Source organism: Hippocampus bargibanti, linkage group LG17 (assembly GCF_051943395.1).
Source record: "Hippocampus bargibanti isolate YZ-2025 linkage group LG17, ASM5194339v1, whole genome shotgun sequence".
NCBI lineage: Eukaryota > Metazoa > Chordata > Actinopteri > Syngnathiformes > Syngnathidae > Hippocampus > Hippocampus bargibanti.
This window is the reverse complement of record NC_142750.1, coordinates 10,894,211-10,907,688: the sequence shown is the minus strand read 5'-3', so window position 1 is coordinate 10,907,688 and position 13,478 is coordinate 10,894,211. Positions and strand designations below refer to the sequence as shown.

Below are 13,478 nucleotides of genomic sequence, written 5' to 3'. Positions count from 1 at the left end.
TCAAGAACAATTTACAGTAGGTTGTTCTTGTAACACCTTTTCCCTGAAAGATATTGGACAGTTATAAGGGAGAGGGAAGAATTTTAATCACCATTTTTAATATTGCACTATTTTCATAAAGAAAAAAAGTAATCTAGTAATACACCTTTTTAATCTGAAGAAAAAAATACTGTATGAATCTAATCATCATTGTTGCAGTTTACATTTGATCCCCTACCTCCACTCTCTTAAGTATGCCATTTCTCATTTAAAAACAAAGGTATAGTGTAGTGTTAGTTTAATCATGTATTTTCCTGGAAATACGAAGCTGGAGTTTTATTTCCATGAAAAAAAAGTCAGATTTTGGAAAAGGTAAGCTTTTACTTCAATTTTGTTTCTTTTTTATCGAATTATTGAGAAAAAAAAATGGAGGAATATGCATTATTTTCTTCTGACGTGACTTATGTTTTTTGGTGTTTACTTTTAGAAAAATGGAATTTTTGAGAAAAAGTTCACAATTAATTCTGCAAAATGACTTTTTATTTCGAACAATGGCTTTTCCCTTTGTCATGTGATGATTTTTGGGGAGTGGGGAGGGGATAAAAAAATCTAATCTAAATCTTGTGGCCCATGACCACCCCCAACTGTATGTGTGCACTATACCAATTTTTTGAACACAATTTTAAAGATGATGTGAACAAAATGTCACACATCCTCTATCCTGTTACAGCAGAGCAGACTGTGTTGTGCACAGAAAAAAAAAAAAAAAAAGAACAAAAGAAAAGAAATGACAAAAAAAAAATCTGTCACTCATTCAGTGAGTGAATGAATGAATGAATGAATGAATGAATAGAATGAAGTGCGAGTGCCTCAGGGCGTTTTGTTGTTTCTTACAAATATGGCCACACCAGGAAAGTGTCAAGACGTGAGAAATCTCTGGTGTCTCACAACAGCAGTTTGGCTCCTGCTCCAAAGTCCAACCTCTTGACCAGCCTGCATAACCATTCAACAAAACGTACAAAGCGCACACAGGCGGTGAGGATGGCCAGCATAGTCACAATAACCAGAGCGGCTATCTTACTTACCCTTTGTGGTAGAGTCCGTTGGTGATCTGCGCATCAGGGATTTTCTCGGTGGGTAACCCGTGGCCAGCTGGCTGTTCGTGGATGTATTTGCAACATGATGCCAGCTTGGATTCCATATTCTACCAGCACATCACAACCAAAACTACAATGAAGCAGGCTCCGTTTCCATTGCAGTTTGTATGACAGCAGAGTTTCAAATCCAGAACCTTTTGTCCGCTTGGCGGCTGTGCTAACTCAAGACAGGACCACACCGGCGGAATATAATCATCCAAGTGCAAAAGGGTCTCACCCCGACTTTCCTGAGCAGCTCGCCGACGATGCTGAGTGCTGAAATCCTGACAGATGTTGTCAGAGGAGTTGCTGACGCGCTCACATCACCTGAAGACAAAATGATTATCACAATTGAGAATATCGGTGCTGTTCCGCAAACCAACATTTACGCTGGAGTAAATTTTTAAAACACCTCCCTGAGCAGGGTTACATTTGTTCAGGGGGCAGCGCCCATGCTACACCAGAGTAATGGTTGCAGTGTCAACCTGAAACGTTATTTGGTGAACATAGGCCGCATGTCTGGACTCACCGGAAGTGGCGGATGGCGTTTGGGCTTTGGCGGCAGGCGCTCTGACGGGTGTGTTGGCGGACATTGTGACTGGGGGTGTGAGAGGAGGCGTAGGGACGGAAGATGTTGTTGATGACGACGATGATGATGATAATGCTGAAGGCTCTATGGCGGTGGTGGACATGTGTGACTGTGTGTGCTGCTTCTGCTGCACGGCCAGCTCCTGGCGGAGGTCTGCAACAGGTCAGTAATTAATCACAAAATGAAGACTTGTGAGAAAATGACGCCTTGTCCTTCAACAATTCAGATGGAAAAAATACTTTCTAATACCCAAACTGTATGAAAATATTTAATTGTTAGAATTAAACATCTATTTGTTAAAACGTTCATTCATTCTTGAGAAAAGTCATTAAACATTGGTTGCCGGTGCCGAGTATGCAAATCAAGAATTTGGCAGCCAATCAGAAGCTTGTTTCGTGCTTCAGACTACACCATGACTGAAAAGTGTACTTGTACGGCCGACATAAAAGTTGTACGCCCCGGCCGGATTTGGCTAGAGTTTAAATTTTGTTTAAATCGATTGGAATTAAGGTTCAAGTGGCACTGAACTGAATGGCCTCCTTAAAATTCCATCTGCTGAATGAATGAGCGAGTAAATGCATGAGTGATAGAAAGGAAATTATGTCGCCACCTCTGGCCTCGTCCTTGAGCCTCTGCACAGACTCGCACAGGTTCTCCTTGTCGTCCAGTTCGCTCTCCAGGAAGGCGTTCCTCTCGATGGCCTGGTTCATGCGCAGCTCAAAGTCTTCCAGTGACATAATGGTGGCCCTGAAACGCAACAAAAACCAAGACTGCATCATAAACCACGTACCCCCTCTCCTGTGTGGGTGCCACTTTTCATGCCACATACGTATGTTTAAAGCGCCACCCTGCATATATCACCTCTTGGCTCGCTCCAGGTCGTCGTTGGCCTGTTCCAGCTCCCTGATGTACTTCTGCAGGTGATCACGGATGGATGTGGCCTCAGCCAGCTCGCCCTCCAGCGTCGACATCTGCCGACATGCCTCAGAGTGCTGCGTGCCGTACTTCTCCTGTGGGGACCGAGGAAGAGGACAGTATGAAATGACGGGCCCCAGGAGAAGTGCCATACAAAACCAGGCGCAAAGTGACAAGGGTGATAACTCAAGACATATGATTACTTCTTTTTTTTTTGGGGGGGAGGGGGGACAAGCTTGCGCCAATTTGTATTTTCCCCCTTGGGGCTGTTTTGATCACCCTGATGTAACCGCATCGGACGCTGCGATTAAAACGATGGCGTTCTTTGGAATGTGACCTCAGAGTTCTATGGAACAACAGACATGGCCAATGGCGTCAACAGATGCTTCCGGCTGATTTTCCTTCCCTCAATCAGACCCTCTGTCTATGTGTGCCCGATTTGCAAGAGCGTGTAATTAGCCATAAAAGCCAACATATCAGCTGATCAACAGGAATAATCCAGGCTTGCCATCTACAAAAATAAACAAATAAATTAAAAAAATAACAAAAAAAATGGCATTTCAATTGTATTTTTTTTCTGTGGGAGGTCCTTGAAATAGACCTCCAAAGTTCTTAAACACCAAAAAAAATCTCTAAACAAGTCACTCTTTGAAAACTATTTCAATCCACACTCAAGATGAATTATAATTGAAGATGGGAAAGCACATTAAGCTTGCATAATAATGGTTCAGCCGGAAAAGACAAAAACAAAAGGGGTGAAAAATCAGGATTTATGTTTTTCTGGAAACTTAGAATGGGATGTAACGTCAAAGCTTTTGGGCAGGGGGGACAAAAATACAGTTGTAAGCTTCCAAGGTGGGACACAAGTGCAACCTTTGGATAAAGTTCAAGTTGTTCATCTGTAAACAGAGCTGGGTGCAGTTAGTGCACATTGTACTCAAGCAAGAGGATTGTTACTTGCCAATAATCAGACTCGAGTTAAAAGTTCAAGTTATCCTCTTGCATATTTGTATACAGTATTTGGAAAACTTTTTTCATTCATTCAAGGTGCGCCTTATATATGGGGAAATGTTGGAAAATACACACTTCATTGGTGGTGCGCCTTATACACCAGAAAATATGGTACTCAAGGACAGAGTAACTTGTGAGTAACTATGTACTAGTGTTAAAAAAAAGAAAAATGCAACAATCTGAGGTTAAAATCTTAGCAAAAGAACAGACGGTTTGAAAGGGGAGTAAAAGAAGCAATTTTCATAAAAAAGCTAAATCCTTCATTAAACCGATATGGTGGGGTGAGGTTCAATTTGGATCGTTCGTACAATAGCCTGCTTAGGCAACATTAGTAATGCTGATGAGGTGATACCGGAGGGAGTGGGGCAATCAGGCCAGTCGTTAGTTAGGAATGTAGGAATGTCGGTGGGGCTGCAGGGAGTGGTCCTCTGCTGCCCCCAACCTGGGAGTAGGGACCTATCATAGCAGTGTCCGGCACCGCCATGTCTGGACATTAGGGATATACAGTAAAGTCTCGTTATATCGATATCGGTTATATCGGTAGTACTGCTTATTATGATACTATTTCTATGAACGCAAGGAGAAAATTTACATGCCGCAGGATATATCGATAGTCCGGTTGTATCGATATTTTTTCCGACTCCCGAGAATATCGATATAATGACACTTTACTGTATATATAGGGCCGATACTACCAGTAATACTAGTTCGCTGAAGAAGCATCTTGGATAAGAAGCGAAACGTCCGACACCTTCAAAAAAGTACAGATGACGGCTGAAGAAACCTGTTCATCGATGGACCACTCCTGTACGACTGAGAGCTTACACAGACTAACAATCTAGGTTAGAAAATTTTATTATCAATAGTAGGCTATTGTATGGTTTTATGGCATTTTAAACTCAGAAAATTCCACAGACCATTTTTAGAATGTTTAAAAATAAAAATACTAATAATCATAAAAACAAATAAATAGCATCCTCGGGCACATTCCACATTATTGTTCAACACAACCAACATGACTTTAAAAGCAACAAAAAAAAATCATTCAAAATGGAACCCCTCAAATGAACTCCAACACAAATTGGTGTGGCTAATATTTTGACCACCGAGTGATTGATAAATGACTCCCCACCCACTTAAATATCAAATGAACAAAGACTTATTCACAGCCGTTCTGTGTTCTTTGCACAAACGCGAGACGTCACATAATGTTCTGCTTCGGTCTCGTGGGGCGCTCGCCTACAGGGGATGCAACTAACTCTAAAATCGTCTCCTGCATGCAAATGAAAACACACACACAAAAAAAAGAAATGCAGATTGCTTTAGATTTTTGTGGATTTTAGACAAGTGGCATGGTCACCTTGTACTTTTCTAAATCCATTCGCAGGCGATTGTTGGCGGCCAGCAGTTCACTGTTGCGCTTCTCGTAAAGTTTGAGCTCTGCCTCCAGCTCAGCCTCATAGTCATGACTCATTTGTTGGAACTCCTTCAGCTCCTCCCGGGCTTCCTCTGCACTGGAAACACACAATATGAAAGATCATAATGGAATTTTACTCATTTAACTGAGCGAGTTTAAGAAATGCATTCAATGAGTACTTAAAAAAACATGGTGCTCATTTCTACTGAATTCCACGAATTCTACTTTAATCCTGTGACAACAAACATAAAATGCCAATGTGAGCACATAAGATTTGTTTTTCCTAATCTGGCACACACAGCAAAAACAAACATCCTTTATTGATGCAGACCCCCCCCCAAAAAAAAAATGTCTGTGATATTTGAGGAGACCATGTTAGAAATGTGCTTTCATAAACTTCAGTCTAAAATCAATTCAGATTTGAGATTGCAAATAATATCAGGAGACATGTTCTTGCCACAATGTCAAAAACATCTTTGAGGAAAAGGGGCTTTCAACACTAAAAACAAACAAACTTGTGCTGGTGCTTGGCAGCCTGTTCTTTCCAGTGATTGACTTCCTCCTTCAAAGATCCAAAGTCAGGTGTGTCAGGATCCTTCATCTCCATTGCCAGCCTGGTCCACACAGCCACAAGGCCTGGACACACAGCTCAACTTGCCTGGATTCGGCCGATGCCGTCTGGACCTAAAAGGAAGGCCATTTCGAGAGCTTGAGTTGCAGCTTCTGATGTCAAAATCTATTCATATCATGTATACATATTAATACAAACTGCCCACCAGGACTTGGCATATAACTTATTCATTATTCTCTATCTTGCTGGGTTGCCATCAAGTCTGAAATGAAGTCTGAAGCAATCAATTTTATTTTAATTTGGACTCTTGAAAAGGAAAATGCCAAGAATATGGAATATAGTTAACGTAAAAATTTATTTAGGTCTGATACTCACGTAATGAATTTTCCAGGGAGCTATGTGCAGTCAAAAGCTAATTTTAATCTAAGTAATAACTTTCCATGAAACTTACCAGTGTGTCGAATATACAAAACATTGAACTTGCTCTTTAGCGTTTTCTCTCATTTGGTAATATAATTAAGGATTTTATTTGGGGAATGCAAGCCACCCACATAGTCCATTTGCAAAAATCACCAAATTTGTTCTCATTGATATACTGTACCTTAATCAAAAGATTGTTATTCGTCTGTAAACGGATATATGTTACTCTTGGGCTCCCTCTCACATTCGTCGATATACGATATATTGTGGAAAATAAACTTCTCATACAAACTTTTAACAAATTAAGACACGTCGAAAACTAGCCCAAATCATAGCGGTCATTTAAATCCCTAGCGAGTGGTGGCGAAAAATTTCGAAATGACTTACGCGTTGGGGAAGTAGGCAGCTCAAACTTTGCAATTCAAAGAACAAGAGAATCAATCTCCTCTCGGCTTTTAAATGCAAATAAGTTAGCTGGCCGTGCTAAAGGGAGTTAACTATTCCGATCCCAGATGACATGAACACACCCGAGTTCGCCGGCGAGAAAATAATGCTGAACGACGCGACAAAACGTTCCAAACTGAACACTCACAGTCGTCCGACTTTATAAAAAATAACCACTGTTGACGGCTATATGATTTTTTTCCCGAGAAATTGAAGCCAAAGTACACTTAACCGAAGTTGGGAGTCACTCAGTTACTACCATCGTGAGGACGTCCAACAATAAACGAAGCCATTCACATGGTCCGGAACGATCCGCCAATCACAAGTTAGGTGTCTGGGCTCTTTTCAGCTTCCTATTAGTCGTTATAAAAGATGCCTGTTATGTTAAATAGGTGGGGCTTCAGTCTAACTGTCCAATCAAATGGAGGATGATAAAAAGGGGTGTATCTGCATAATCTTCACTGTCTAGACTCGAGACTTTTGATGTTGTACGTGACGCCTTCATGTCCTACCGGAAATTCCATATTTACAAACCTTTGAGGAATACACGGACAGTGGGGCATTGGTTTACGAACTTAATTGGTTCCCAGACAGAGTGTGTGAGGCGAAAAGTGTGTATCCAAAAAATTAATTTCGCATAGGAAACCATTAAAACGAGAATAATCCGTTCCCAGATCTCCATAAAATATAATTTTCAAATAAATATGCCTAAAAGCTACACACAATATACCTTATTCTATGTATAATAAATGTGCTATTGTATTGTAATGAAAGAAATACACTGCACTGTATAATAAACTCACTTTATTTACATTTGTGATGGTCGTTGATGGCTCTTAATTGACACCTGTTGCTTTCTGACTTGTAAGGTCTTACGAAACTGAGGCATCACATTATCATACAGCTGCGTGTTTGCTTTCAACATTTAGCTTGTAGTCGACGTGCACGTTCCACCATGATGTCCCTGATCCACGGGTGGAAAGACGCTTTGATCCTCTCCTCTTTCATCTAGAACTGCTTTATGTCATCACAAAGAGGGTACAGCAAGTCCTGAAGAATGAATGACTCTCTGTGTCTTTGTTTTGTCATATTGTCTTTGTGCTGTCATATTATTTGTTTAGTTTTTTTTTGTTATTTTGACTTCAAGACGGCGCCGCGAGAGTGGCTGCCTTTCCAGCAGCTCATGTATTTTGTTTTTCTACTTTCATTCCTTTCACCACTTTGCTGCTGTGAAATGTAAATTTCTCCACTGTGAGACTAATAAAGGCAAATCCAATCCAATCCAATCATTCATCATGTTGATGATTCTCATAGCCACAGTCTGGATGGAACTGTTCAATAAAAGCCTGCACATCATTCCACTTAGCCAACATTGCCTTGATGCTCTCACTTCATGCTGCAGCCATCTCCTCCTCCTCGCCCTCAGATGACAACTCCTGAATGACTTGCTTCTTCTTGTCCTCTTGAAAGCAAATCAAATCCGCTGTGTTGAGGAACTCATTATGGTCAGCAACAAGCTCCTCGATGCCATCTGCATCCACTTCGAGTCCCGTAGGTGCTGGCAGAGATTTTATTACAACAAAAGGCGCGGGCCCGATGATTCCACCGACCCGGAATAACGCAACAAAAGAAACCAAAAAGGGGTACAGCGAGTAGGCGGGCGGGGGCGATCCATCCAGCCCATAAAGCTAGGCAAAATAAAATGGCACACGGGGGTGAAAAAGCTCGCGATACTGTAAAGCAACAAACTTACGCGATCGCGGCTATCAATCACCTCGGGCGAAGCAAACTTTTGTGCTGGCAAGTCCAAGACTCTGGCGAGGTGCGAGGCGTCATAATCATCTGGCACTGGTGACAGCGAATCATTTAAATGTCCAAGTGTCGGTGATTAGGGGATTGACAGCAGCCAGTGGAGGTCGGGAGCGGCGGCCCCGCCCCAGCTGTCAACTCGCACGTGACAAGTTCGGTGTCATTAGTTACGTGAAAGTATCGAGTAAATAAAGCCTTTGTGTAAAGCGTTGTTGCAAAGGATGGTAGCAATGGTGGACTTAGCACATCGGTACGGGGCCGCTAAATCAGACAAATGCACACATCGTTCGTTTGTTGCAAACGAATGATCTCCTTCTCCTTAACTGGAATATTGTTTTGTGTCTTCTTCGGCTGAACACGAGCATGTGGTGGGCTCTTTTTCGGTCCCATAACAGCAAAAGTATCGTTGAAGATGATCGACGTGTGCACTCATAGAAAGGGGGTGTGGAAAGGTAGGCCGGCTGGGTCGCTGTTCGGTCGTGTGCTTTGGTGTTGTTCCGCCGTACATTACTCCGCCAGCCGTGGTGGGGCGGCGCTCCGTGTGTATGGCGAAAAGTAGTGCTTAATCCGAGGTTTAATTTCCATAAATTTAATGTTCGTAAACTGAAAATTTCGTAAGGCAAGGTGTTCGTAAACCGAGGCTCCACTGTATAATACATTTTGGGGAAGTAAACTGGATAAATTGCGTCCACGGATGTGCTGCAATTAGTTGAAACAAGTACAGTAACCACATATACGTTTTTCAACAAGACAATGTTTTTGTTTAGTTTCATTCAGAAAGTGCTAATTGAACCATCTAAAAGGGATGTTAATTGAGATTTGGTCAATTTGAAGTGTCTGATTATTTCATGGCCTATGATTGGACGATTCCGTTTCCTGTTAGTGTTAGCGGTGTCGTAGGTCAACAAGGGTCAACTGTGTCCTTTTCAGAGGGATTAAGGCGATCTGATCCCAGTTAATCCACACAAGTGGAACGTTGGTTTACAAAAAAATGGTCGACACTCTCTGTCCTTGATGACTATGTGGTTATTTTATCTCCGGATTCATTCTTTCAATGTTGATTTCCTTTCCAAGGTATAACCGTACCCGCCAGGTGGAATTGATGAGCACACAGTCAACTCAAAAAGGCTTTTTATTGTAATGTAACACTACACTAATGACAGGCACAAAAAGCATTTTCTTCTGCTCAGAAATGAAACTTCTTGCATGACATCCTGATGCAATAAACACATTGACACATGACATTGTTTATTTTTTAACTGCTTTTTTAAGAAGAAAACAAACCTGAACACAACGCTGTAATCATAAGGTTGACAGCCCTTAAAACCAGAATAAATTGTCTTTCTCATCCAGTACTTAGTCATTTGCGTGCATGTGCCACTTATTAACTCATTCACTGCCATTTTTGAAAATATGACATGGAGCGCCATTCCCGAATTTGTTCGGTTTTTTTCATGTGTGGGTTCCGATAAAGCGCTGGTCATGGCCTATGGCAATGTTTTTTTTCCTTTCCACAAGAGGGCAGCATTTCGCTTTTTTTGACAGCCACCCTCATTTCAAGATCATATAACGCCAGATCCATACAATTTAGAAATTAACTTTTTTTTTCTAATGAAAGAAGGGCGTCTAAGGTTTCTAACACTGTATTGAATGTTGATGTAGTCCTAAACCTCAATATTATGTGAGTCCTGGAATTCAAGTGACAATGACAAATACCCTGGCACTGGAGTGGCCACATTTTTGCACGCCTGACAGTGAATGAGTTAATTAAAACAGGCATCAAGTAATCATCATGGATTGATCTCAATATAGTTAAAGTACATGATGACGTTGATGGCAGTCTAGAGTTCAGTTGCTCCGATTTTATTTTTTTTTGCGATTTCAAGTCTAACAAGCTGAATGAACAAATAAGGCAGTCATTTTAATAAAAAGTGACCGAGTACCCTTCCAAGGCTCACTTTTTGCCACCATTTTAAGTGAAATTGTTTTATGATGTTGTCAAAATAGAAGCTGCATACCTGTCTGGTCCAGACACTGAAACTAAGACAATTGATGTGTTCATCAAAGAGGTAAAAACACAAAGTCAACACAAATGCAGACGTGTGGACCTGAGAAGGCACAAAAATGTGTCAAGCAGAATGACAGAGTCTTTAAGTTTAAGTTTCAGCAGCCACACTGGGGTTCCAGTGGACGGATGCGAAAACTGAGATTGTTTTTTATAATCAAGGGTAATTGGTTCTTCATTTTTCTAAGTTGATGTTGTATTCAGTTTAATAAATAATTGGTTAATACATTGCAAATAATGCAATGGTAAAGTGAGCAGAATAGACAATTCATTGTTTTGACTAAATATATGAATAAAATGCACAAATTTAAATGTAGGCCAATTCATTCTTTACTTTAATATAAAGATAAAATAGACAACTAGAAAGAGTATACACTACATTGAACATGTTATATTTATTTTATTAAATAAAAAAATTAATGCTAATGTTATATTTAATGTTTTTAATAAACAATGAGGTTGTCAATCCGTCCTTTTTTAAAATATTAAAGTAGCACCATGCATTTGTTAAGACGGACGTGTTTCCACACATGCTTCGATCATATTCCAATTTGATAGTTCTTGGTAAAATACAGTTCAACACTTTACATTCATATAGTAAAAGATAAATATAAAATTTAGTGTGTGCATTTGCTTGGCATCAAAGATACATGCTAATTGCTTAGCATCTTAGCAACAGGCCTTTTCTGCAATTGCTTTTGCCTTCTCAGCTTTGCGTTTACAAGGCTACAACCCCACCTGTTGCCGAGGCATGTATTTCACAAACTCCCAAGTATGCATGGACCCACTGTACATGGTCATGGACATAGCAGGTACTACTGGTTGCTATTCAACAATAGCACCTGACTAGTTGTCTTTATGGGTCTCTCTGTCCCGCTTCCTGGCCAGGCGGGCCTGCCGCATCTCTTCCAGAGTCTTGAGTGGGTCCATGACGAAGGCTAAGGCCACGCCGGCCGTGCCGTCGCCATCCTGACGGGAGAAGCAGAGGAAGGTGGCCCACAGGAAGGCGCAGCAGCCCATGAAGGCAGTGCGCATGTGTAGAGGCAGCAGCGCAAAATTCAGCAACTGACAACACACAATTTACAATTAGCTTCTTACAAATAGCTTTGCGTTGAGAAACATACCGGTGGTCACTGTGAGGCGTAGTTATTATTGAATAGCAACATGCTGTTGTATAACAACGACTTAAACATTGTTAAGATATATTGTTAGTTAACATTGACTTGTGTATGTTTCAGTCCAAATTAACATACCATAAACATACTATTAACATAGTGTCATTTAACAACAATTTATGTTTGTGTATCGGTATCAGTTCACAATATCTAGTCCATGTTTGTTATGATGATCAAACAAACATTTTAAAATAACTATAGCTTTTCCAATCATTAATCGCCACATACAAAAATCTAACAATTTCTCATGTAATTAACGACTGGTCAAAATTTATTATCAGGATTGATTCATACAATTAACCACCAGTGCATGTTTCTTCTGATCATTAATCAACAATACACTGCTCGTTTATTGAAGTACTAGTTGTCTGGTTGACTTGAGGTGTGCTGGCAGGGAGCGGTCATTTGTGTCGTGTATAGTGTGCATGTGACCACTCCTAAGGTCATTCATAAATAGAGACACATTCACCGCAGTCGCATTCTGACAAGAGATACTAAAAACAGGAACTGGATTGTAGAATATAAAGAATGTAATATGAACAATGAATCATAACATTTACCTGCATGATAGGCCAGTACATGAGTCCAGTCTGGAGGAGGAAATGCAACAATATAAACATTTTTTGGGATTATTAAGAAGATACGGGGAGTATCACCAATTACAATTCTGCCTTGGTTAAATATACTATACGAAGATGTGTGCATCATGGGTAAAACCCACTGTCGACAAGAGAAGAAGTTGACTTCCCCATGTACCACACCTCACCTTCCACGTGTTGAAGAACTTTTCTCTCCAGTCTTCCAAGATGTCTTCCTTGCCCTCAAGGAAGCTCACTCCTGAAGGACAAGACAAAAATACATTAATGGACATAGTCATGATAGACCAAATTTCCTGTGGCTAAATCAAACTACATACTGTATGTGTCTTCCAGGGCTGTATTTTTAATAAGACAGTTGTATTTATTTATTTATTTATTTACTTATTTATTTAAGTTATTCCACTGAACCTGAGCAGACAGCTTCTCAATTATTTGTTGATGTTTCTTCAAACTTTTATTTTACACATTTGAGATGGACAAGGCCACAAATTATTTTTGTTGCAATGTTTTCGTTGTGAGTACGTTTATTTGGATGCAATTATTCATTAATATTACAAAGAAATGGTGGACAGCCTTGCTCCACCGTAGATGAATATTGACTTCCACTTCTGTATGGGAACGAATTAGCCAACCGGTTTTCAGTAAAAAAAAAATACCACCCATAACCAGGAGACCACAAACATTTGGTTGTTCACCTGTGTAGAAGACACTTGTAGCCAGCGGGGAGGCGAAGCTCTGGTCCAGCAGTAGCTTTTTGAAGAGCATCCCGACAGATTTACCCGGGAAACGTCGCTCTAACACTCTCATCCAGAAGTAGTTGAAATTGCCGTGGAAGGTAACCGCCACCACTGCCACATTTCGGGTGTGCGTATAGTCCAGGCGCTGCCTGTGCGCCAGTAGCTGGTGGAGCAGGTCACCTCCGGCGAACAGGGCGCCATACAGCGTCACGTTGGCCAGCCAAGGGAAGCGCTTGACGGTTAGCACCAACGTCCGCATGCTCAGGCTCTCCAAACCGCAGGTTGCTGCGGACAGGGTGCGCGCAAAACGCTCATCCAAGGGCAATTACGTCACACGAAGAAGTTTCGTGCGTATTCCGATGCTAGGTTAGTGGCGTCATCCGTCATCTGATTTTAACAACTGCTCCAGGGAGGCTCCCGAAGTGGCAGATTGCCTCGGAGTCTGCGCACGGTGAATTTCCTCGGTCAAGTGGCCAATCCCGCTTTAATCCGATCCTGCGTGAGCGCGTGTTATTTGAGTGGAGCAGCTGCGCCCTTTCTGCACTGGACACGCTCACGCGAGCTACTCCAAACGTCGACGTCACTGTAGCACGATTTACAAAGCATCAACA

At 41.3% G+C, this 13,478-nt stretch overlaps 2 protein-coding genes across 5 annotated transcripts; both read right to left on the bottom strand.

Moving 5' to 3' along the window:
* Positions 1 to 71: 71 nt before the first annotated feature.
* LOC148885705 (nuclear distribution protein nudE homolog 1-B-like) lies at positions 72 to 6,854 on the bottom strand. Of its 4 annotated transcripts, none has more exons than XM_089017859.1 (9): positions 6,715 to 6,854; positions 5,563 to 5,731; positions 4,991 to 5,144; positions 2,566 to 2,714; positions 2,315 to 2,451; positions 1,645 to 1,857; positions 1,354 to 1,442; positions 1,065 to 1,183; positions 72 to 972 (listed from the first exon to the last, which is right to left on the bottom strand). In XM_089017859.1, exons 2-9 carry the CDS (start codon positions 5,652 to 5,654, stop codon positions 924 to 926), a joined length of 1,002 nt encoding a protein of 333 aa, XP_088873985.1. In that variant the 5' UTR covers positions 5,655 to 5,731; positions 6,715 to 6,854; the 3' UTR covers positions 72 to 923. The 4 variants fall into 4 exon arrangements, with proteins under 4 accessions (XP_088873985.1, XP_088873986.1, XP_088873984.1 ...); XM_089017860.1 differs by having other exon boundaries at positions 6,742 to 6,816; XM_089017858.1 differs by lacking the exon at positions 6,715 to 6,854 and adding an exon at positions 6,426 to 6,704.
* Positions 6,855 to 9,443: 2,589 nt separating this feature from the next.
* LOC148885704 (mpv17-like protein) lies at positions 9,444 to 13,375 on the bottom strand. Its single transcript, XM_089018789.1, has 4 exons — positions 12,826 to 13,375; positions 12,298 to 12,368; positions 12,092 to 12,121; positions 9,444 to 11,421 (listed from the first exon to the last, which is right to left on the bottom strand). Exons 1-4 carry the CDS (start codon positions 13,124 to 13,126, stop codon positions 11,203 to 11,205), a joined length of 621 nt encoding a protein of 206 aa, XP_088874915.1. The 5' UTR covers positions 13,127 to 13,375; the 3' UTR covers positions 9,444 to 11,202.
* Positions 13,376 to 13,478: the final 103 nt, after the last annotated feature.